Source organism: Plectropomus leopardus, chromosome 21 (assembly GCF_008729295.1).
Source record: "Plectropomus leopardus isolate mb chromosome 21, YSFRI_Pleo_2.0, whole genome shotgun sequence".
Classification (NCBI taxonomy): Eukaryota; Metazoa; Chordata; class Actinopteri; order Perciformes; family Serranidae; genus Plectropomus; species Plectropomus leopardus.
Window position 1 is genome coordinate 9,171,683 of NC_056483.1, and position 25,763 is coordinate 9,197,445.

The following is a 25,763-nucleotide window of genomic DNA, read 5'->3' on the forward strand; positions in this document are numbered from 1 at the left end:
GTTTCTAGTTGTTACACAGTAACTGCGCGCAGTTTTCTTGGTTATCCATCTCCAGCACTCAAAAGTTCGGCCCTGTTGCTCAATCCAGCACTGGCGCTCCCTTCTAAAGGACGATCGGTTTTCTGGAGGCCCCACCTCCCAAACTTTCCCCCTCTGCTCCATCATCAGTCTTTCAACCACCGTCTGCGCTCTTTCATACAGTTGCGTGTACATGTTTACATTGAGTCCTGAAGGTAAACTGAACTACATTTGCACTGATGTACATCATCACACCACACCCCAAACACTCCAGTGCTGCTCCCTGCAGCAGAGCAGTACTCCAGTCCAGACCAGGCCTGATTGTTTGTACATGTGACGTGTTCCGTGGAGAACAACTTGACAGAGCCTGAGATGAACTGATACAGTGATAACACAATGAAAGGTTGTCTGCGGTGGAGCGTGATCTTTTCCAGACATTGCTTTGCCTTTGCCAGAAGAATGAGCACAGAGGACTGAATTTCTCGGTATTGAATTCTGAGTGTCTGAATCTACGGTATGCTTAGTCAGTAGAAAAAGACTATTGTGTGCTTTGAATGCAAAATCACATTTTTTTCTGATGCAGATAATAATCAGAATAACACACTAGGAAAGATTTCATTTTTTATAAAGACTTTTATTAAATTCTGACAATAAGTTAAACAACTTGCTGAGTTTCAAAATCCATTCACACAAATCTCTCAGAAAAATATTGCAGAAAAATATCTTCAGAAAAGCAAACGAATGTTACCAATTTGCCAAAAAAAGAAGGGAGAAAAACCTTTCAAGTAAAACAGAATATTGAACTTCATTCGAACAAAATTCATGTTGTATCCTGCTGTCTTGTTTTCTGGTGTGAAAAATTCCAAAAATAGAATTCTTTGTCAAACTTTAATTTAATTACAATCACAAATGGAATTTAAAAATAGATTTCTTTTTCACTGGGCATGTAAAAAACTTCAATTAAAATCACAGATGGAATATGAACCATATCAGGGTAGAAAACACACTCCACCACATTGACTGTTTTGACACCAGGAATAGTTTTTTTAAACAGTGAGAAGTCTTTGTAGTATTAAAAATATCTGACATTTTACCTGAAACACAGACAGAGACATAAAGGGCATATGCAAGCTAGCATGGTTCAGCTAACCGCTAGCAAATCTACCAGTGTGTGCAAATGCCAGCTACCTTATCGTCGTTAAACCAGTATTGTGAAAGCCATGACAGGCTACAGTACAGTTATTAGTAGTAGAAAGTTGCTTGTAAATGACAAAAAAATGGTTTCAATGGAAATGCGAGTGCAGCACATTGTGTTCCCTGCTTCCTTGTGTTACCTGGTTCCTTTTTCCGTATCTATTGTGTGAATTTTGACACTTTCATTTCCACTTTACACTCTGTTTGACAGAGATTCCTTTAATGCAGTTATTTATTCTTTTAAAGCTTTTGCTTTGAAATATAACTGCATCAGCAAAAACATTTGGGACACACAACGTCAAATGACAGAACAAAACAAACAGGACGAAAAAAACGCAAAGCATGGCCAAAAGACTAATTTACGGTAAAATCCGATAGTTCAAGGGTCGATGAAGGACACTGCAATGTAGCGGGTGCCGTTGGTGGTGGGCAGGCCTTCGTGGAGGTGAGTCAGTCGTCCTGGGTGCATGAAGCTCCAACCTTTCCTCGGTGAATCTATGGAGCAGTTGTACCTATGAAAACGGCAACCTCCACCCTAAAACAAGAAAAGGACAGGGATAATAAAGGGTTAAGATTTCCCCAAAAAAGTCATTGTGTTGGCAACTACAGCAAAACTATGTCAAAACGTTTGTTCACTCTCACACAACAGCGCAATCCAAGTCTCATTTATCCAGTCGTCACAGTGCAAATGCGTTACACGTCTCTGCATGCGACTGTTTGTGCAGAAGTGTTTTAAATAGTGAGTTTTTGCCAAAATACACGTGTTTGCCAAGTCCTGAATATACCACTGAATAAATGACACTTTGATTACACTGCATGAGTTGTTTGAGAGTTTGTAAATGTAAATGTAAATAGTTTTTCTGTTGTTAAATGTGGACTTCAACTAGTCAAGAACGTTAGTCTGTTTTTGGATTCTTTGTTCACCAGAAAGGCATGTGAGAACAAGGTTGTCTTCCCGAATTCAACATAACGCGGAGTGAGTAACTGACATTTAATAGATCTTTTGGGGGGGTTGAGTTTTCCCTTTAATACAGTGCTGTAGTGGTTTTTAGCACTGTGGCCTCACAGGAAGAGGAGTTTGCATGTTCTCTCTGTTTTAGTGTGGGTTCTCCAGCTTCCTCCCACAGTCAAAAGACATGCAGGTCAGGTTATTTGGTGACTCTAAATTGGCCGTAGGTGTGAATGTGAGCGTGAATGTTTTTCTGTCTCTATGTGTCAGCTCTGTGATAATCTGTCCAGGGTGTCCTTTCACCCAATATTTGCTGGGATAGGCTCCGGCCTCCATGCGACCCTTCAGATGATAAGTGGTTTCAGCTAATGAATGAATGAATAATTTCTTACCTGAAAGTCCTTTTCTTTGTTATTAAGGGCGATGTTGATGGTGAAGGTGGAGGAGTCGTGATGGGGTCTCAAGTACGCTTGCCTCTCAGGCGTGTATTTTACCACAAAGTTCATTACAGCGTAACCCTGTGATGAGGCACAGAAATACATCAAGTAAGCTGACAGTTTGTGTATCTTTAAACACATCTGATGGAAAACCTGTAAGCCGTTAATAATCACTGCACATGTGAAGATGGGTTCCATGATCTGAGGAAACCTTTCCCTCAGTTGTAGCTTTTGGGCAAATAGAGGTGGTGTTCACTGTTTATTTTTCTTTTATTTCTCCACAAGGTCTCACTAACCTTTGTGTAGTAGCCAGAGAAAACTTTTAACGTGACAGGCGAGATGAACTCTCGAATGAAGTGTAGCCACTCTTTGTCATAGCCGATTTGCTTCATATGAATGTCGTCCGTCGGCACCGTCTCATAGCCGCCGGCGATCCGCTTGTCCTGAGAAAAAGGAGAGAAAAAAAAGCACACTGCAGTGTGATTAACGACGGAACAAATGACCCACCATCCTCTGTGTGCGATCACAAAGTGGTGATGATGATGACGTGTGTGTGTGTGTGTGTGTGTTTAAAACCGCAGGCTGTACTGTTGTCTGTCTGCATGAAGTTTAATGACCCATCCAGCTCAGCCTTTTTTCCCAAACAGAGGAAGTCAAAGTATCTTTACACTTTTAGTCTCCCAGGCAAACTTTTAGACACATTAATTACCAATTTCAAACTACATAAAACAGGCCACATGGAATAGACACCATAAACATAAAACACAACATCATAACCATTTATGTGGTTATATTTGAATGATGGACCTGGAGACGATGGTAATAAAATTAAGCATGTGTGTACAAGTACCCTAAACACCAGTCATGTGTCTGTGTGTGAGATTGTGCGTGTCATGACAGAAATTTGAACATTTAAACATTTTAAAGAATATTCCACTCACTACTCCCTACATCTGGCTAACATTTGACCCCTCTAACCCCAAAAAAGGGTGTAAGGTAGCTTGAAAGTAACAGCTCACCCAGGCATCAAAGACAACTTTAGACATGGTCGGTACAATTAAGTTTACAAGGCAACATAAGGGATTATTTCCTTTCTTCCACTTCTGTCTATTGATGTCTGGGTTGGATTAATTACAACAAACAATTAACCACAACAAGGCATTGAAGTTTACTATGACAATTATCTAACTCAGTTTAAAAGTTGTGGAAGTTTTTTGAAGCGTGCTGAATAAATTACAGTAAATGGCTTCTTCAGAAGGTTAGAAAATGAGCCCTGGGGTCTCCAACTGTGTGCAACTATTGCTGGGAATGATGTGTACAGTAATGGGCTGGCAACCTGTTGTTATTTAGTACTAAAATAATGAGTTTATTTGCAGTTTTTTTAGCCATGTGAGCATTCTTATGCACTAAACTGTGGTGCACATGGTAAATATTAAACCTGCTTAACATATTAGCATTATCATTGTGGGCATGTAATCATGTGACGTTAACTTTTAGCTCAAAGCACTGCTGTGCATAACCTTACAAAGGTGCTAGCATTGCTGTTAACTCTTAAGGCCCCCTTTAACACCTGGAGGGCAGGGGCAGTGCAAGTTTCACACTGACGCGCTTGTCATTTTCATTGCAAGCACTCACGATGTATAAGAAGCACATGTACTTGCACCCATAAGATGCGCCTATATAGGTGGGTTCACAACATGCATACACTCTGCTTGTTACACACACAGGGACGTGCAGATGGATTGCGGGTGGGTGAAGAAATTAATCATTAATAAGGAAAATATTCTCAAAAATGTGAACATTGCAGAGAGCAGAGAAGAGCTGCAGTCCGACTCCCCAAAAATATAATATATAGAAATACATTCTCTTTTCTCTGTCAGGTTTACAACTACAGTTTTTAGTTTTTCTGCTTAAATGTCCCACGATATTTGCTGCAGTGACATTATTGCTCACACTGCATTTCTCTCAGCAGAAAAATGCTCACTTCTCCAATTTGCAGAATCCGCCTCTTAAATAGCAATGCGCCAGGTGCATGTGCACCACTGAATTCATGTTACACTGAAAACACACCTATGATTAGCTAAGGGGCTCAATAAAACCCCTTTGCCCCTGGCACTTTACTTAACACCCAGATTATGCACCTTTGAACTCACAAAGGTGGAGTTGGGCATGCCTTACATGCACTTGTGCAATGCAGATTATATTATGCGCTGTAGATCATTTATATCAGGACCATTAGTCTTGTGTTAACTGTTAACAAAAAATTACGATTGGAGAAACACTTCTTTAGCTTTACATGATAGGCATATGTTCCATACTTTTTAATATCTATAGATTAAACAATTAATTCAAAAGTAGTTAAAGGATAATAACAATAGCAAGAATGTGCAGCCATAATATTATTCTTCACACAGTCTTCCCCTGACAAAGACGTGAACAGATCTGCAGAAAAAATATATGTGTGCCTGCTGTGTGTTGACTACAGCTCTGTGTTCAGTGAACCGGAGTTAACAGTACTGACCTCATGTTTGCCTCCAGACCATGAACCGTAGTTCTCCATCTCCTCAACTATTTCGTCACAGGCCTTCTCAGAAAAGACTGGGAACCAGAATACATCTGGGCAAGGCTGCAATACACACACATGCACAATGAGACCTCTGAGAATAGACTTGAGTCACACCTTCACCTGGAGCTGTAGCGACTGAAATGTAATACCCTGAGATGTTAAAAACAGATGTCTGGGATTTCTCTCCGACGTTATGTCATTGTCTTTCGCTGTCTGTATTTCCAACACATGCGGATACTCGAGCATAATAAATACAAACCTCCTCCAAGTAGTTCTCAGTGAAAATTCGAGTGTAGTTTTGGTGGATGTACTTCTCCTTCCAGTCCTGCAAGGAGAAAGAATTGTGGATTAGATTTTTTTTTTTTTTTTGGACTGTTAGCTGACCTACATACCTCACAGAGCTAATCCCCTCTCCCCACAGGGCAGGTCCCAGCGTGCCAAATACAGTAGTAAATCACAAAGCCTTATCAGTCAGGAGTCTTATCACGCTGAAGTCATTTCTTCAAAATTATCTCACATCTGTAATCTTTCCATTATGGCTAATAACCTTTACAGGTGGCTGACGTTTATCTCAGCTACTCAGAAAAAAATGACTTTCTTTGTGTACGGAGAACACTGAGAACACATAATGACTTACCACAGGGTTTTCAAATATCTGCCACAAGTCATTGTTATAATGAGAAATGTTATAATTGGCTGTGGAAATGAGCCTCCCAAAGTCGTGACGGTTTGTTATGTACATGAAGACTCCCTGCAGCAAACAGGAAAAAGTTGAGTTAGTTTCATGAAAAGTTGGGATCTCTTTATGTTTCACAGGCAGGATTTCTAACACATCTGTATCTACATACCCATAATACATAAATTCACTGCAGGTTATAATTATGTTAACTTTTTACGGCTTCAACACACATCAATGGTTAGCAATGGCATAAAAAGTTACTCACAAACTACTTCAAAGCTTCATTTGCCCCAAAATGATATAAAATTGAGATTTAACCCTTCGAAACCTGAGCAAATTTGCTTGATTTCTTTAAAAACATGGGAAGAGGGCAATGAGCAACAAAAGAAAAAAACATGACCCAAAGTTTAGCAAGGAATTAGTAAAAAAAGTACAAGAACATTATCTGAAAATTATTTTTAAAAAATGAAAAATGAAAAAGAATCATAAAAAACAAGACTTGAAAAAAATCCTAAAATATTACAATAACTTTGTAACATAAAATTACATGAAGAATTAAGATAATTCTATATGTATATTTTTCTTTTTCCCCTTGACATTTTTCCATAGCTTTTTTAAAAATATTGTAATAATTTCTTGCCCCCCTTTTTTTGGACAGAAACCACACCAATTTGCTCAGGTGTCCAAGGGTTAAATACTTGTGAAAGGTATCTAAAAGCAGCACAAGAACAGTGATATCACTAAAGTTTAAAGGGTTGAGTGTGTTTGAACACACTGAAATGAAGTAGGTTTAACTTAGATAGAACCAAAAGAGAGAGATAAATAATCTAAGATTATTTATGGGTGGTGGGGCTGCAGGGTGTTGGTGGGTTGGGGACAGGACAGGGTGGGGCAGTGAGGTGAGAGGAGTGGGAGAACAGGGACAGAGGGGTGCTGGGCAGCTTGGGACAAAGCAATTCCAGGAATGATATTCCATCTACAGTGAAGCACGGGGAGGGCGCCGTGTGGGGGTGGATTTGGACTCAATCAGACTAGGCTTTGAAGAGGAAAAGCGATGATGCATTAGACATGGTATTGCAATATCCAAGTGCAAGTGTCCAAATTGCAAATGTACAAAATGATCTTGTGAAAGCTGTGATTTAGTCGAAGATGGATTACACGAGTGAGAGGAAATATTATTGGAGCCTAGTCTGAGATCAGTCGGTGTGTTTAGAGGGAGCAGCTGGTTACATATGTTTCCTGGAAAGTTTGGCGGTTTTGGGGGTAAAGCATCAGGACAGGGGACTTGCAAGTGAACTGTCTCTCCAAACTTCTTTCTCCTCCTTGATCTCCTCTTGAAAAGCATCATAAAAACAGGACAGAATACAGGTCTTTCTCTGTCTACCTCAGACAAATATCTGCCTTTGGACCTAAACTGGTGCAAAAATATCAACATCAATTTCCAAAGAGCTGCCAGACATCCTGTTATCTTATGTATGGATATAGGCAGCACCACAGACAGCAACTCAATATAAAATTTTATTTATTCTATAAATATGTAACTGTCCAATCTGATATGATTGGTAATTGTCATAAAAATTCAAATGGAGAAGCATTAAATTTCATGGGCTTACTTTACTACACATTTGCAGAATTTAACTCATCATGGCCAAGAAATCCTCAATCAAATCTGGTCTTTTTCATGCGAAAAAGAGTCTGCCTATAAAATGAGCCAAAACTGGGATTGGCTTCTGAGTGCTAACCCATTGGAAATGGATGTTTCAGAAAACAGAATAATCAAAACAAATGAAAAACCTTTGGGGGCCTGAGCATATGGAATGATTCCGGAGAGGGGGAGTCTTTTTCTCTGTGACTGGTCTAAAATAAAGGAGAAGCATTATGTACATATGATAACATAAATGACTGTTTGAGAGTAAGAGACAGGGTGACAGTTAATATATGTCACATACATAGCAACTCAGGAGGAGAGGAAATGCGCCTGCATGAAAAAGGAGCAAGGTTCCCTCTGAAGCTGATGTTTTCGTGGGTTAACATGGGAGGCATGCACGCTGGGGAAAAAAAAGCCAAGCAATCCAAAAGTGCACCATGTTTGGATCAGGCATGGTAGTGTTTAGTACAGAGTGCAGGTGACATGTCAGTGGCATAAAACACAGCTGGATGGATAGTTTAGGAGTGGACAGAAAACACATAAACAACACAAACTTTTGTAAGCAAGCCAGCCAGGCATTGAAACTGGTTGCTCTGTCTGTGGTCATATGACAACAAAGGCAAGACAAAGTGAAGGATAATGAAATACAAGTGGAGCAGAGAACCTTAATGCACCATAGAGCAACCATAAACAAAGGTTCATGCCTTGATGACAGACAAAGACATTTCAGACCGCTTATACTTGCCAGGCTTTGGTTTCCGTTGAGCTGTTGACTTTGTCAGGGTTAAGAGATTCTAAACTAGCAGTACTGAAGCTTTTCTACATGTACATACAGAATTAACGCCTCATTCCCACAGAGCTCTGCGTACGTATGCGAGTCAACCAGAGGTCCATTTGTTCCTATAAAAACCCTCAGGAAAGCCTTTAAACCTTGCTTCCTATTTTTCCCAGTTGCCACATAGTAGCAAAAAAAATCCCCTATGGCCAAAAATGCATTTCCCCAAAGGACCACCATTATTAAAGAGACGTCTGAAAAACTGTTAACAGGAACCCTTAAAATGCAAACGAGGCCAATTATGACTCTTTCCATTACCAATGTACAGGGTGTCTGCAGGACCTTAAAACGTCTTAAATTTAATATTGCGAGTTCTTAATTGCCACAAAAATGTGATCTAATTTCAAAAAATGGATTTCAAACAGGCTGTTTATACTGTGCTACAGGAATTTACCATAAAAACGATTTCCCTAAAAGATTGATGAATGTAACACAGCTCTATTTATTTTAATTCAACTAAATGTTTCACAAAACTGGCTACACATCTGTCAAGCCAACCTCCTGATTTATTTATGGACGCTAAAGAACACTCAAAATTAACTTTTCCGGCATTTTTGCAGTGGCGTTTCAATCCATTCATGAAGACATGCATGTCCACATTCCTTACTAAAAAAAACAAAGTGTGTACCCTGTATACAACACTGAAAAATGGACACAAACTAAAGCTGTGTGGAAATGAGGCGTAAATGTTCTAATGTAAATATCCACTGTTACTTCACACTATGTTTACAATACTGAGACATGAATCCCTGAAGATGGAGGCTGAGCATTCTTACCATTTCTCTGGCATTTCTACAAAAAGCCATATCTGGGTCTAGTTTCTCCAGCACAAAGTAGTTCCTCTCTTTCAGCTCATTCCTCAAAACACTGCCCTTCACAAGGTATACATGTGCCATGAAAGGAATGTTCCACACACCCCTAGAAACAACAAGACATAGAGAAACAAAGTGCTCATTTTGCAGAAACCATTAAAATTCGCATTCTTGGAGTGCTGGAGGAGATTTGTTTATTGTAAAGCTCATGCCAGCCATGACTACAGGTGTTGTTGTAGGAGTTGTGGAGGGATGTGTTGAAGAACTACATGGTAAAATAAGGCAGGATGGTAATAAGGCTGGTAAAAGATATTTTCAGAATCTTGTGTATTTATTCACAGTTACATAGCAGAACATTTGTGAACTTTTTCTTCCTAAAATGTACACCCCTTTTCTCCCACTTTATAATGGCCAACTAATATCTTTGCCGGTCCCAACCGTTTCCCCTCATGCACACGAACCAACCGGCAGGAGTTGCTAGTGCAGCGACAATGACCTGATCCATTACTGTCTTCCTCACCACAGTTAGGCGGGTGATTAAATCTGGGTTTCCACTGTGGTGGGTGAATATTTACTCCTTTACGCCATCTGGTTGCCATTTCAACTTATTTTTAAACACATAAAAAGTGAGAGAGAAGAAGTGAATTTGACGACAGCTTCAGGCTCGGTGCTAAATTACTGCACAGGTTGATTGTGGCTTTAATGACTGTTCATATGTGTATTCTAGCATGTAGCTCATAATGAGGGTATCTTATGTGTTATGGCTTAACATGAATGGTTTCAGCACAAAAGGCAAGATTTATTCTAGTCATGGACACGCTGAGAGATGCAACACAAGTGTGTGAGCCATAGCAATGCCAAGCCAATGCTGTGTGTGTGTGTGTGTACCCTATTGCACTTGTGACTTACACACGTTTTCTCTGCACAATGTCGACATAATCTTCTGAGCGAGCGTAATAACCATCCAGACTCAAGGCTCCCCAGAAGTTGGACCACAGCTTGCCGTGACGAGTGACAAGGGGACCAATTATTTTTCTGTAGGGAAGCACGAGGCAGAGTGAAGAGATGGTAATTCTGTCAGAGCAGAAAAAAATCAGTGACATCTCACAGACAGGCAACCACCTAATGTACTGGGTCTCGCAGCGGTGCTGCATCCAGGCGATCAACCTCCGTGGAAAGATATGATCACTGCCAAGTCAGTAACAGATCGTAGAAGTGCATAATGCAAACCAGAGCTATAAATCATGCCCGACTGGATTAGGAATAACTGCTTGCTGCAGCAGGCCGGTTTTCCCTCAATCTGGTCGATTCTTTGAATTTGTATAAAATGCAGCAACACAGGATTGTTCCACTGCCGTTCTTTTAGTCTTACAAACCCAAACCACAATGAAAGGGATTTTTTTTTTTACGAAATAAACTGGGCAAACTTAAAATAATTGAGCCATAAATCACAGTGCTGGTTGATATGGATGCAGATGGATGCACCATGGTATACTAATGCAAAGCTTTCATGGCTCAGATAGATTGGACTTTCCTCCCACAACTTCAGTGCCAGCAGAGAATTCTCATGCCGTCTTTAAATATCCTAGAAAGGGTTTTTTGCATCGCATGCCTCCAACAGGTCACAATGCCACGCCACTGCCACAGTGAAATCTAGTTTATGGGGAGTTTTCTTCCCAATCACAAGCTGCAGAAGGGAAAAAAAGGTTTGCATGTTTGTTTTTTGTTTAATGCAAAGTGGCATTTCGGGGTTAGAGTAGTAGACTCTTTCACCGTTTCCATGTGGCCAAGCAAAAAACAGGAAGCCAGAGCAGATTATTTTTAAACTTTCATTCACTCCGCTGTAATGTTCCTGCGGTTTTGCCACTTTCAATGCTTCAACGATCACAACAACTACCAGGGAGGCTTGCTAGTGTGTTTTTATTTCAGCTACCTTATTATTACCTGTTCTGCTCAATGAGGAGCTTCAGCGTCTGACTGTTGGTGAGCATCACATCTGAATCAATGCTGAAGTAGTAGTCGCACGTGGCATCCTTACGGCAAAGGTCCCTAATGAAATCAAAAACACAGACATGCCAGGCAGAGAAAGTAGTGATTATTCAATTCAGGGCAGATAACAGTCAATGAAATATTTGAAAGTAATCATGGTCGCAAGTTGAAATTTATCAGCTCCTAAGTATAAGATGTCATTTTCAATTGCAGAGTCAGACTCTCACTGACTATCTTTAAGCCTCCAGTGGATAATGTGATTTAAGGAAGATTAGAGGCTGCTAATAAACCTTAGACTTCTTCATTATAGGGCTGTTCTGACCGATGCTTTTAGGCAGACTGTGTTTTTGATAGGATCTCTGTAATGAGGCCCCACAGATTGAGTTATCACCGTGACAACAGACTATTATTTAACACAGAGCAATGAGAGGGAAAGGGCCCTTATGAGAGGGAGAAATACAGCACCTTTTTGGCTGCTGTGTAATACATCACAGAGGCTACACAATATCTGCTGTGATCACGAGCCAAGAAATGACACATTATCACAAGTCCGGAGAGCTAACTATTGAGATGACAATATTTAAATCACACCACATATAGGTGCGTAAAACTTTTAGTTTAAAATAAACACCTGTTGGCCAAGAGGGCCCATCATTACCACCTGGGAAACAATGCATTAACATTTTCTGCAATATAAGAAGACTTTTATCAAATAGAAATCATGCAAAAGGTTTCTCAGTATGGAGTTGCCTGAGCTGGCAGCTCACATCCAACAGTGCTTAACAAAAGCAACACAACTGACAGCTAACAGTTTTAATCAAGGGGGGAGTGGAGGGTGCACACTACACTTCCTGCAATCCTGATATCTGTTGTAACTGCTGTATGAGCACAATGTAAAGCAGCAGCGATGAACTAGCCAATGGGACACACACATGCACTAACATGCACACACAGTCAGACCGTCTTACCACAACAAACCACAGAGAAGTTCAGATTACAAAACGCACAGAAGTAGCATGACTGTATTGTCTGCTCAGAACAACATTTCACTATATTTCTACAAAGGAAATAGTGGTTTAGTCTTAAAAAGGGATTCACTACTCCAACAACGAGGCTAAAAAATTTTAAATCAATCTTTCAAAAGTCGAAATCTCAAAAATAATTGGAAAAAAAAAAAAAATACAGAATGTCTCTCACATTATAATCATCATCCAAAGAGTCCCGTTACAGTTCTGAATCCTTCAGAACTGTTTTTTGTAAAATTGGTCAAAAATTCATCTGAGTGGCATTTTAAAAAAAAAAAAGTCTGAAAAAGTCTTCAAATCCTCTCGTCTCAAGCTGTAGGAACCATGCATTAGTTTTTCTTTAGGTTATGATTAATCAGGACCAAAACCACCATCATGTAGCTTAATCAATTCTGATCTTCAAACCCTCTGAGAGATGACAGATTTAGAGACATACATGCCCATGTTTCTGGCCTCTCCTTGGCTCAGATTTTCTTCTGGTCCCACAACCTTGAAACTGCTGAACACATTCCTGTTCTCTTCCCAGAACTTCTGGATGTGCTTCTCGTGGTAAACCTCCTGAGCAGGGAGCCAATATTAATGGATTAGAAGCCACATATGAGGAGCCATGCATGGTAGAGCTCTAGAAGATAGCCAAAGGGCGGCTGCAGCTGCAGACACTCACATTGTTGTGGATGAAAACTTTGAGTTTATCTTTGGGATAATCCAGGGTGAGCAGCCGCTGGAAGAATTCGGGAAGGAATGGAGTTGGCTGCTCGATGAATACTCCAACCAACACATTAGGGTGCTCCTGTTTAGATTAGAGAGGAGACAAATGAGTACTATTGTACACAGAACAGGTTTCAGAGAAGGAACATTGTTTAAGGTTAATCATGAATGATTTTACATTTCACGTCAGACATAAACAAACAGTGAAGCTGCGGCAGATGGTGTCCATGACAGCATTCTCTCTGCGTTACCATCACTTGATTAACTGATGCGGTCTCCATTCATTTTTGCAGTGATTCAACTGTTAGCGTTCATGATGAGTGCAATCAGGGCCAAAAAATATGAGTGGTTCTTTTGGCTCTACGGGGACAGTTGAAATCTAAGTAGGTATGCGCTGCTTTACGGAAATTCTAACTTCAAATCCAGATTGCCACGTATGACTCTTTTCAGAGAACAGCCCAAAATGTAAAATAAATGATGGTTCAGACAGTTGGGGCAAAGAAGATATATAGAGAAATGCAGCAAGAGGCGCAGAGAAGAAAGGAGGCAACATTTTCCCATGACACTCTGCTCCAGCCCACACAGTTCAGTCTGGACTCCTCATCTTCCAGTGACCAGTTCACAGCAAAGGTCTGGGCCAGGGATGAAAAAGGATCCGAGCAGAACCGTCTAATTTGCAAGTTCCGCAATGACTGTGTTGCAGGCACAAGCAGAGGGAACTTGAGCATCTTGCCAATCTGAACTTAAATTGTTACACACATACAGCCGGCAGTGAAAGGAAAGGAGTGGCAAAAAGGGCAGAGGAAAGTATAACTAAAGCTCCCATTAAAGCAGACAAAAGCAACAAAGACTTTTATTTGAACAAAGGAGACAAAACTTGGTAGTAAAGGGATCTGGATAGCTCAGTTTAGCGTAGTAATGTAGCACTAACAGTATCTTTGCAAAACCCAAGCTTATTCCTGAAACCAAAGTACACAAAGAAGCACGCTACATGGTCAGTGACCTGGGTTTACAACCACAAGAGAGGCTGGACACAGTGTGACCAGTGTTTTCACATGATCTGATCTCACAGACGTCTCTGTCGCAAACACACAGAGTGGCACAGCGGAATAAAATGTTTTTACTAACTCTATTATTGAGAAGCAGCATTTTTCAGCATTCATTATGGAAGGTCACTGAGAGCAGCTTTCACAGAGATGCCTTTCATGCAGCTGGGTTTGCATTGAATCGGCTCCAGTTCAGCTATTTCAGCACATTTATTGATGGAGCCAAAAGAATAACATGAAAGGATTTGTGACTCACCTACATTTTGTGATAGACATTGTGCTGTTTGTGCAGTGCAAAGATGTTTTTAATTGCAGTTGCACTTTTGAACAAGGCCGACATTTCTTTCTTTCAGAGGCTAGTATGCTAGTATCATATGAAACTTAAAGACCTGAGGAATCCAGTGGTACCAACCATGTCATGTTCACTTGTCGGGAAGAAGAGTCAATAAGACTCCAAAGTTAGGTTAAATTTTGATGATGGAAAAACAGCTTGGTCATTTCACAGGGGTCCCTTGCCCTCTGAAGATATCTGAATGAAAATATGCATACCCATGAGTCCTTACTTTAAAGACATGCCTACTTTGTTTGTCCCATACAGTTTTTTTTAATGTCATTTGATTCCTAATCAAGGCAATCAAAGATTTGCTTTACCTTATCAAATCTGGGCTTCATACCTATTTTGTAATGCAAAATAATGGAATTGAAAATATGATTAAAAAATGTCATTAATCGCGATTAGCTATTGAAAACTTGTGATTAATTATGATTAAAATATTCATTGTCTGACAGCCCAGATTTGTGCCAAAGTAATTAGTAGACACAAAATAGATGAAAACAGGGATAAAAGAACAGATTAAGTGAGATCTTATGCATGCTTCAGTGCTTTGTCCACCAAGAGAGAAGTAAAGTTGCACAACATTGTTGACAGACACATTTTTTAAAGCCTGTTTGTGATGTCTATACGTTGCCAGCCTTGGCTGAACTCTGTGACAAATTCTCAGCGTAACCACTATAACTTACTTTTGTGGATAAAACCCATACTGAGAAGCCCACTAAAGGCAGGCTGGTCGACAGTGACACCCCTTTAAATGAGCCCTTCTAAAAACCGCAGAAGCCATATCCTGCACCACAGCAGTACAGAGCTTCCTCTTCCCCGAGTAGTTTCCCTGGCACTTATGGTCTTTTAAAAGGGTCCAAAAGGACCAACGGGCACATAACCTATTATCATTGGAAAGGGAGTGTGTGCAGCACCAACAGTCTTGCATATCTGTTGAAAAGCTGGGCCTCAATCCTGCTGTCTAGACAGTCACTGATAGATGGATGGTTCACGCTGGAAGGCCAGGCGATGTTTCATCCTTTCCTGTGTCCAAAGGGAGGTGGCTTAGGAAAAAACTTTCCACCGCAGTGCTTTAAAAATGGACTAAAGGAGGACAGCAAATTGAAGGGAAATTACTTTATTTGAAGCGCTTACCTTTAACTGAGACAAGTCCAGAACGTCGTCATCACAGTGTTTACAGCCACGTTCGTAGTTCCATGTATCAGGGACATAGTTGGCCAAGTAGTTCAAGTACATCTGCAAAGGAAAGAATTCAGAGCAGGTGAACGCCAGGTTACAGAAGATTAATAGCAGCATAAGCAAAAACTTTCTGTGATTCAGCGGAGTTCCGTTTTATCATCGTGATGTGTTTATAAAAGCTTGGAATATGACTGTGGATATGAAATATACTTCTTTATTGTAGGAATAAATGACCAGGTAGGATGACCAAGCAGAATCACTTCAGACTAAAGTCCGACTGACCACACGGCTCTAATGTCATTATTATCTCTGCTCTGCATTTAGTGTGCAAGAAAAATTTGTGAAACACTTGTGGCAGATATAGTTGTTTTAGGCAGTGGTGTAATGTAATAAAGTAAGAATACTCTGTTACAATACTTAAGTATTTTGTGGGAGTATCTGTACTTGAGTTTTTATATTTTTGTCAACTTTCACTTTTACTCCACTGTATTCTTACATAAAGTGTATACTTTTACTCCAATGCGTTTCCCCATAAACATTTCAGTTACTTAATGCAAAATAAGGAAGGAACTGAGGAAGAGAAAAAGGGACTGATGGACAAGGAAAAACTTGATTTTATTCTTTAAATCCTTTTACTTGGAAGAAATACCTTATTTTCCTTATGTACTATAGGCTTCATTTAATAGGCAGCGTATGGTACCACTACTACTACTACTAATAATAATAAAAATTCTGACTGCTTGCTTTTTTGTTAACAGCATTTACTTGTACTTTTACTTTCAATACTTAAGTACATTCAGTATAATAAAATTGCTTAAGGACTGCAAATATCAGATACTTTAAGACGTTTGCTCAAGTAATATTCTAAAAGGGGACTTTAACTTCTACTAGAGTCGTTTTCTGGTAAGAAATCTGTGCTTTTACTCAAGTAAGGCTTTCAGGAACTTCATCCACCACTGAGCTCAGCGCACTGCTGTTTATGAATCTCATTAACATTGTGATCAAGAATTTCTAACCCAGTATGAAATATGGAAAATAATAGTGAACTAATGGTCAGGAATCCAACCAGGCAGCCTAAACGGTAGGAACCACTGCAAGGACGCGGACTCTGTGATCTACCATTTAGAGCTTCTCCTCCAGATGCTGAGACTTCTGGGAAGAATGACTCAACAATTTGGTGGGTTTGGTTTATTACCAAGTAAGGCCAGAGACAGGCGGCTGGTGGTGGAGCGAGACTTGTGAAGAGATGGAGGAAGGAAAAAGGCCAGAAAAATACATTGAGGGAAGGATGATGGTATCATTCGGACATCCTGCTTTTTAGCTTGCTGGGCTTGTCACTCTAATTTACAGAGAGCGAAAAGAAACTGGGGGACACATGGGCAAAAGAAATACAGACTAGTTTTGGCCAGACCTCTATCCTCCACTGAATAATGAGCTGATTTTTATGGCTAGGATCACTGGCAAGTGAGCAGTATGTATATTTCCTAAATGTGTGGGAATTTATGCACTGAAATTAAATCTGTGGTGATTAATGTCACTTGGATAAAACCTAAAAGACATGGGCCAGCAGAAACTCATCGGCAAATGGAAAAGAAAAGTTCAATAAGTGAACTCAAAGCTAGAGTCTCGATGACTACCTTAAAGGTGTCATGCAGTGCCATAAGTACGTTACGTGAGGTGTGCCCAGGGGTTAAACTTCTTACTCACTTTGGTGTTTCCGTTGCCATGGACAACCACTGGCAGGGAGTCGTACACTGTGTTTCTAACTCTTACGCGGTCTGTGCCAAACTTGAGAAGCACTTCATCTGCCAAAAAGGGAAACAAGAGACATTTTAGGCCAGGTTATGAAAATCGACTTACCACATGGGCTAGAGCTGTGAAGGTTTATAACTTACTGGGTGCACTGCCAAGCCTGCAAGTTCTCTGAAAATATGCAATCGTTCAGAGTGTGGGAGCGAAACAGCACAATGTTGGTTGAAGTTGGAGCAGCAAAAGCAGAGTTTCCCACAGACTTAGAATCTATATGTGTTTATGTGGTGTGAGCGGATGACATAGATGTGTGTGTGTGTGTGTGTGTGTGTCTGAAATTCTGTATCACCTCTCAAAACTGGGACGTTTTTGCCATGAACACAGCACAGGCAGAGCTCTCTAGTGGTTCTTTTTTTTCCTCAGTGGCATTTTGTGGAGTTCGACTCTTGGCCAATATTGATCTGAACGTTTAGACCCAACACAATTAATGTTTTGAGTTTTACTCTCACTGCGACTGATGTTCTGCTGCCCCATCTGTGCCCACATTACACTCTGCTCTCTGAGAGTGTGGTGCAATGCATAACTGCATAACTCCAAAAATATCAAATCAGTTTGAGGCAGCAGATGTTTTGACCGTGCAGATCGCCTCAATTAACAGAGTTTAAAATATTTGACAAAATTATACAGATTAGCAGCAAATTGAATTATGCAATTCAGTTTCTGTGATGTCTCACCAACAGCCCCATTTAGGTTCTGGAAAATCTGGCACTTGTGGTCCAAAGTCATATTGAGAGTTTGCTGAAAGACATGAAAAGAATATCTTAGCCATCCAAGATAAGTTTTACAGGGATGTATTTTGACATTAAGTGTTGGCGTTGACACAAGATACTTACTCGCTGTAAAGGATCCACGTATATTTTTGTGTAGAAAAGCTGGTCATCATCGTTGTCATGGAGGTTCCACTGTGAAACAATTCTGTTTACGTATGGGGCGTAGCCGATTATACCTGAAAGTAATAAACAGTGTGAAATACATCACCAGCGGTAAAGTACAGGGTTGAGCAAAGTTAACAAGGTCATATACAACCGGCAGGCTGTTGGTGATAATTACCGTATGCTGCTGGAATGTCTTAAACAAAATGTGATTTTTGGCAATAATCCCAAGCACACAAGAAATGGGCAGTGACTGTCTATTCCCACAGTGTGTAGATGGAAAGGAGTGCAATCATGGGCAGTAAGAAATGTACATTATAACCATCTCCCAAAAGTATGTATAGTATCTCACACCCTCCCTAAATGTACATTCGCATGGCAATCTTAACTCCAGTTTTCCCCGTCTCCTCTTTTTCCATCTTTTGCTCAAGGACACTGACCACAGTGACAGATTGCAGGGTTTGGTGATGTCGCTGGTGAGCAGCGTTTTGCATCCCATCATTTTAAGCCGTAGACACTGTAAACAAGTCGGCGGGTAGACATGACATAATCTAAATGGCAGGAGCGAGAAAAAGTTCAAAGGAAATCGTGACAGTTTATGCAGATCACATTGTCGGTAGCTTATCCACAAAATGATGGTTTTAAGGAATGCTGAGAAGTGCGTGCCTTTTTGACCCTATACAAACATTCACTGTTTTGCACCGCTCTGCCGGAAAACACACGGTAGAATATTCTGACTGCAAAGTTGTAAAGAAAGCGTGTAACATAGAACAATTGGACTTGTCTTCATAAAATGTGTCTGTTTTGTCAGACTGTTGAATTGATGGGTTTCATGTCCGTAGTTTCAGTAATTCTCAGCTTGGTTTATGAGCGTCATTTAATGTACTTCAGTAAACACACTCAGCCATACACAAACACAGCCCTACTGTATCTCGATTCTATCCCCTAAATACAGTACTCTCTGTGACACAGTAGTGAGAGTCCAGATGCTATAAAACATTACCCATGGTCACTTGGGCGGTAGCCGTAGGAACATAAACAAAACCTGCAATTTTATACAAACTGTGGCACATTCTAGGGGCCAAGACAGATCCACATGTCATGTCAATGACAATGACTGCTAAAAACAGTCTGTGATCAGTCTGAGACAGCTAGGCTCCAATATGGGAGGTCAGACCAGACTGATGACCACAGAGAAAGCAGTAATTCAATGTCCTGAACAACTGGCAGGATGCAGCTGGCTATGGATTATGGATGATGACTCACTGTTACGGTTTCTTTTGTTAAAAACATTTGAACACATTCAGTACTTTTTTACCTCTATCAGCATATTTGTGTACATTGCCCTTTAAAACCTGAGCGAATTGGCTTGATTTCTTTCAGAAAGAGTAAGTGACTTCATTCTCTGCTTAGGATGCCATTATTTCACTATATCCTCTGTTTTTTTAATGCTCTCAGTGTCATCTTCAGCTCCTTATGACAAAAATCTTCATTTATAATGTAGAGCATGCAAAATTTAGAAAGGGGGCCACTTAAAAATGGTTGAAAAGGTACAAGGTCACATTCAGTATTCACATGAATAGGCTTCTGTCACCTCCTGTCTACTTGGACAGGAAATTCCTCATGAAGCCAGCTTACAGGGAAAATAAACTTCTATTTTACGGGAAAGAGCAATAACAAAAGTCCAGTGGTTTTATATTTTAAAACTAACCCCAGTCTGTTGTCATTTCTTAATGTTGTTCCACTACTTTTGACCAGTAACACTGAGGCTGAACGTCTCCTCAGCCCCCTGAATTCCAAGGCCTGCAGGTCTTCAAACTTTGACAGCTGATAGTGGAACTTATGAACCCATGCACGCCCAGGTTGTTGCTTAAGACAAGGTTTTCAAATACTAGTCTACCCCAACATCAAATTGCTGTGCACATAATATAAATGAAATAGTTATCCAACGTTAGTTTGTAAAAAATCTTATCTTCATGTAATTAACGTTACTTTTTTACAATGTCCCATATTGACCCACATAATAACCACCACTTTACACTGGGATTATTTACTCTGTACAGATTAGTGTATGGGAAATGGTTTAGGTTAGGGTTACCCCATGACAAGAAAACTTTTTGTCACCTAGTAGTTAAGTAATTTAGGTCACTATTGCATTATCTACACCAGCGGTTCCCAACCGTTGGTTTGTGGTCCAAAAGTGGGACACAGGTCCATTCTGAATGGACCTCAAGTGACTCACACACATGTCAAGTTAGTAAAAACACACTTTATTTTGAATTTCTGACACAGGGCTTTTATACTGAAATGCCATTTCCTGCTGCCGAGCTACTTTTAATGCCCTGGTTTTGGTATTACCAAGTTTATTAACATGCTGTGCCCTTGCAGTGTTTTTATGTCACTGATCTTGAAGCAATAACATGCACTTTTTGGTTGCAGTACATGTTTACTAATTTGAAGTATTTGCACTCAATTGTAAAGCCCACGTGTCGTATACATTTTGTGATATGAAATTGAATGTGTTGTAATTTTTCTTATGAGTGGACCTCTAAGGATAAAATCTAGAAAATATGGCTTGACTAGCTGGGAAGCACTGATCTGAACATGTTGAAACAGAATACTGTTAGCCATGACAGAGGGAATTTAACAGGTTAAATATTTCAGCATTTCGATCATATTTCAAATATTTGAAACCCACCTCCAGAGTTGAGGTAGCGCTTGCCACTGCGGATTGAGGGGTACTTGTCAGCGAGTCGTTTATCTGGCCATATCAGTCCCTCTGCAGCAAAAATTACTTTGTGATTGGCTTGCTGGAACTTCCTGAGAATCTCCTCTGGTCCCCCAGCAAAGATAAGATCATAGCTAAAAGGGGGGAGTAAAGAAGAAACACAAAAGATTATTATCTTTTTTTCCCTTTAGGGACAGTGCAGCAGTTTTCTTAATGTGTCTTGCATCTATGGCCTAGGTTTCTACTTGCTTGAGACAGATATAAATCTAAATGTAAACAGTAAGCGTTCCTTGTGAGCATTGTGTAAAAAAGCATTGCTTTACTATAAGGTCTTTACAAAAGAGTCCTGCTTTGACAGACATAAGCCCACACAGTTCTGTGACGGACAGAGGAAAAAGTGCCTAACCCTTCAAATAGGCCTTGTGGTGACTTGTTAAAAAGCTTGCTCTTATTCAAAGAGCAGATATTTTGGGATGTGGAAACTCCTAATGTTTCAGACGACGGTGCTTGGAGGTGTGAAGTCATGACAGTAAAAACGCTGATTCATTTTGGCGACACAATTTCCAGAGTCACTGACTATAAAACAGCCTCTTCTGGATACGGCTTTGGTTCTGTGCTTCTGTCTTTGTACGCTGCATACTAGTCTAAAATTGGCCCACCCACCCCCCAAAAAATCCTTCACTATATACACGCAATTTATATTAAGTGGCAGGAAAAGTAAAAGACATCTTGAACCACCACGGTCAGGCATGTAATGAGAGGAAGAGAAGTCTAACGTAGGTGAGAAAGCCTGTAAGCTCTACTGTTTCCACATCTGGCTGACACATGTTCATAGAAGTACTCTCTGTTCCTTGTTAACTCATCAATCACAGTCATTGCTGCAGTATCAAGAGGACCTGTAATACATGACAACACATTCATGACAGTGTATTTAAATTAAATAAACAAATATAAGACTAATGTGGCCTTACAATGAACTGTCTGCTTTGCATTTGTCTTTTGGGTGTTGCCTATATTATCATCAAAGATTGCTACATCTCTTTGCTTCTATAACAGAACTTAAAGGTGCAAATTAGAGTCTGACTGTAATATTTGCTTTGATTTACTATGTAAGATCACTCGCAGTTTTTAACTCTTGGTACTCGGAATACATTTAATTAGAGGACTCATCCACATATGTTACCAGTGGAGTTGTGTCAATTGCTGACGAGACAGAAATCGCGGTTGTTGCTGCATGTAATGCAGATGTATGTGTCCTCTTTAAAGCTGGAGTGTGACTTTTACATATAAATGCACATCTTTTACAGTCATGGCCTTGCCAGACGAGTCAAGACATTCTCACTCCTAACTTATCGAATACCGATTCTTGGTAAGGGTACTAAAGCTACAGTTACAACACATGATAAATGATGCACAATGCACTCAGTGGTGTGTTTGTATTCTGTATGTCACCTGGGTTTCAACCATGAATCTAGTGGCCTTAACCCTTGTCACACCCAGCAAAAAAGCAAGAATATTTCTAAGTTTTATACCATTGAGAGGAAACATACTTTGTAAATTTAAGAGTGGGAACAAACACCTTTTCATACTGGCATTACAAAGGTGTGGCAATACTAATTACATTTCAATTTTAAAGTTCAGAAGTCATTATTATAACCACTTACATTTCTTTTGCTAATTCCAAATGTGCACAAAGCAAAAAATGTTGTGACTGTGACTTGAAGTTCAAGGTATGTGGCTTTTGAATCGCATGCAATCATTTTCTTTTCATTTTTGGAATTTCAGACCGCCAGCGCTCAGAAGCTCAACAACAGAGTGAATTAAATTCAATTCCACATGCAATCCATTAAGTGAATGAAATATGTACATATTAGAAAAAATGTATAAGGCTACGTCTGAATCAGACACTGTTTTTCAAAATACGTTTGAAAGTCTCATAATCTTCTGTCAAGTACAGATACAGGGTTTTTTATACCTGTTTCAAGGGTGTGACAACTTTGCATAGCAATTATAGGTTGCATTATTCATGTGACATGGTGCACTAAGTATCATCATCTTCTGCTCCATTTGAGGAAATATGGCCTGCAAAGCTGTTATTATTCTAAATCACTCACATTAACTCTGTGAAACTTTCCTTTGGCTCTGAAAACTCATCATTCAGCTACCTGCATGTGAAAATTACGCCCCTCATATACTTGCCGATGCTCTGTAATAATGCCTGAACATGAATGAGCGGAGGGCGGTTTAGAGCTACATGAATGAACAGGACCACCTCTCGCTGAGGAGGCATCGCTTTCAAAGCAATTATTACAGTCTGCGATTGTGAAACTTAGTTTAATTTGTAATTGATAGATTCACGCAGCAATTAAAGACGCTTTGCACCCTGTTCTTGTTATGGAACATTTAAAATCAAAGCTAAATCAGAACAAAGCTTAATGTCTGAGACAAGTAACATAAGTGATAAAGAAAAATAACAGTTTGATCTTTGTCTTTAGCATACTTGTTGGCTGCAGACATATGGAATCAGAATGAGGGACTTTACCTCTCTTATGTATTTCAAAGAAAGAGATCCCTGCAGAATATAAGATAGTGAGCACATATTGAAATACGCCATCCACAGGGGATCACTGAACACAGATTGATTTTGGCTTTGAGATATTCCCTACTGAATCTGAGTTAGTCAGACAACAAAGAAAAGGTAGTGTTGGTCTGAAGTTACCACTAAAATTGCAAAACCATACTCTTTATTAAGCTAAATACAGAAAAAAAGCAAAAGGCTTTATTCATCAACATACCTATCCACGGAAAGGACAACAAGATCTTCCTGGTCAGCCAGAGCCTCCATGGCCTCCTTCAGTAGTCTGACTTTTTGCCCTCCACCGATAGAGCGACCCACGTCACCACCCTTCCACGCTTCTCCCATTCCCAACACCTGAGACAGAGTACATGAAGCTCTAAATCTCAACATGAACTGGCTTGACACCTCACCAGACAGCAGCACTGTAAAAACACCCATCTTCAAGAAGTCTTCTTCAGTTTCTCACTCTAATTCTTTTTATCTCATAAACCCAGTTAGCAGTTTTGCCAGAGACGGGGACATTTTCACTTGTCTTCTAATATGAAAGACATTTACAAGAACTTTCCTGGGATAAGGCACAGTGAGATGGTCCACTAATACTAACAAGTAGCTAAAACGGCAGATTTATAGGCTCATAGTGCTGCCAAAATACACTTCCACACTATCTCAATTGTTGGGAAAACAACTATGAATGAAAAATAAGCACACAGCTGTGGGAGGCGATGTCGATAAGAGTGAGAGCCTTGGAGGTGAAGGCAGTTTCATACTGATAATCCAAATGGGCTAAGTTAAAGGTCCAGTGTGAAAGAGTTAGGGGGATATATAAGCTGAAATGATATTTAATATGTTAGGTACGTTTCCTTTACTGTATAATCACCTGATAATAACAGGGTGCCCCTTGAAAGTCGGAGATTTAAATCATCAGTTGGAGACCCCACAGTCCCCTGACATTGCTTCAAGTCGAGCTGTTTGGTTTTTTTTAAATGCTAGTCAGTGTGCTGTGCTTTGATGGGGACATTTTGGTCCCTAGATTTTGCTGAGGAGTGAACACAGAGAACAGAGAGCCATTTTCGTTTTAGCATTAACCACCATTGTAAGCAACCCCTTTGCAACAAAAGTGTTGGAAAAAAACATTTTTTCTGATGTGAAACTGCTTTATTCAGTGTTTTTATCAGTTAAAAACACCAGGTTTGCTTGTTTTGGAGAAGATTTTGGCTCCCACTTTAAACTTCCTAAATGTCTGGAACTGAAATTATCAGAGAAAAAAGGTGAGCACACATTAGCAGGTGTTAGATTAGTGGCCTGTCTCTGACATGCCAAACAATGTCAGAGAAACACTGATTTGTAACATGAAACTGTTATTCTGTGTTTTTACCAGCTTAAATCACCGGTTTGGTTTGTTTTGGAGAGAAGGATACCTCAGAAAGATAATTGGTAGAAACCTCCTGAATGATTAACACTCAAGGAATTCTGACCTGGAGAAGTTTCAGCTTGCAATCTGCAATCTTCATCGATAGCTGTCACTAAATCCGCTTAAATCTTAAACGCTGGACCTTAAACACTGAGTAACACCTGAGTTGAGTCATATTATCAGGTTGTTGGTATTCTTTGTTTACTTATAAGTCTCATGGGATATGCTGTACAAAGATAAGTGCACACCAAGCCCCAAAAAACAAAATAACCAAGCAAACTATAACAAGAAATTAACTCTTAGAGAGGTTTGCAAGTATGTGTCTGCACAAGATGGAGCACAAACAGGTGCAACAGAGTCACACGAGAGGCAAAGGACTGAGCGGGTGGTGCTCTAACTCTGACCTCCAAGCATGGGACTATTTTTTCCTTTTTTACTACTGGTTTCGACCTCAGAGGGGAATTCCGGACCGACACGGAGAAGTATCCCTTTAAGATGGATGTTTTTACAGCTTGCTCCATTTCATTGTTTCCTTTAACAGGCCTAATCAATCTTGGGAGGTGCCTGTTGAAAAACGTTTGGCTGCTTTGCGAGTGTAGCTTCGTTAGCTGGGACAAGCTGCGCATTTGTGGGTATAATTAAAAAATATGAGAAGACAATCTTACCTTAACAGTGTACTTGAAATAGTTTGCAGACTGCATAAAGCGTAGGAAGCCATCTGTTTCCTCGGTGGCAACAGTAAGGACGAGCAATTTTTCTGCAGGAGAAAGACACACATTTCCACAGCCTTACTTATGGGACTTATAAAGACATCACATATTTTTTGGCCTGCAAATTATAGGGATGTGCAGATATACTCTTGCAGCTGAAAATTGTGGCATTTTAAGTTGTGAATTTAGAGCAAATTCTTGGTTTCCACCAAAGGATGTCCACAGAAATGTGT

At 40.0% G+C, this 25,763-nt stretch overlaps 1 protein-coding gene across 1 annotated transcript in view; it reads right to left on the minus strand.

The window, feature by feature from the left end:
- Nucleotides 1-631: 631 nt before the first annotated feature.
- plod2 (procollagen-lysine, 2-oxoglutarate 5-dioxygenase 2) overlaps nt 632-25,763 on the minus strand; it is a 39,860-nt gene continuing 14,728 nt past the window's right edge. The window contains exons 2-20 of the mRNA XM_042510147.1: nt 25,486-25,577; nt 23,627-23,763; nt 20,802-20,965; nt 18,065-18,177; nt 17,906-17,969; nt 17,130-17,227; nt 15,378-15,479; nt 12,817-12,942; nt 12,589-12,710; nt 11,083-11,187; nt 10,048-10,173; nt 9,103-9,244; nt 7,638-7,700; nt 5,802-5,915; nt 5,424-5,489; nt 5,120-5,224; nt 2,895-3,041; nt 2,554-2,679; nt 632-1,747 (exon numbers count right to left, since the gene is read on the minus strand). Of these exons, the coding sequence (XP_042366081.1) occupies nt 1,592-1,747; nt 2,554-2,679; nt 2,895-3,041; nt 5,120-5,224; nt 5,424-5,489; nt 5,802-5,915; nt 7,638-7,700; nt 9,103-9,244; nt 10,048-10,173; nt 11,083-11,187; nt 12,589-12,710; nt 12,817-12,942; nt 15,378-15,479; nt 17,130-17,227; nt 17,906-17,969; nt 18,065-18,177; nt 20,802-20,965; nt 23,627-23,763; nt 25,486-25,577 (2,168 nt within the window). The 3' untranslated portion in view covers nt 632-1,591. The remainder of the gene's footprint in view (nt 1,748-2,553; nt 2,680-2,894; nt 3,042-5,119; nt 5,225-5,423; nt 5,490-5,801; nt 5,916-7,637; nt 7,701-9,102; nt 9,245-10,047; nt 10,174-11,082; nt 11,188-12,588; nt 12,711-12,816; nt 12,943-15,377; nt 15,480-17,129; nt 17,228-17,905; nt 17,970-18,064; nt 18,178-20,801; nt 20,966-23,626; nt 23,764-25,485; nt 25,578-25,763) is intronic.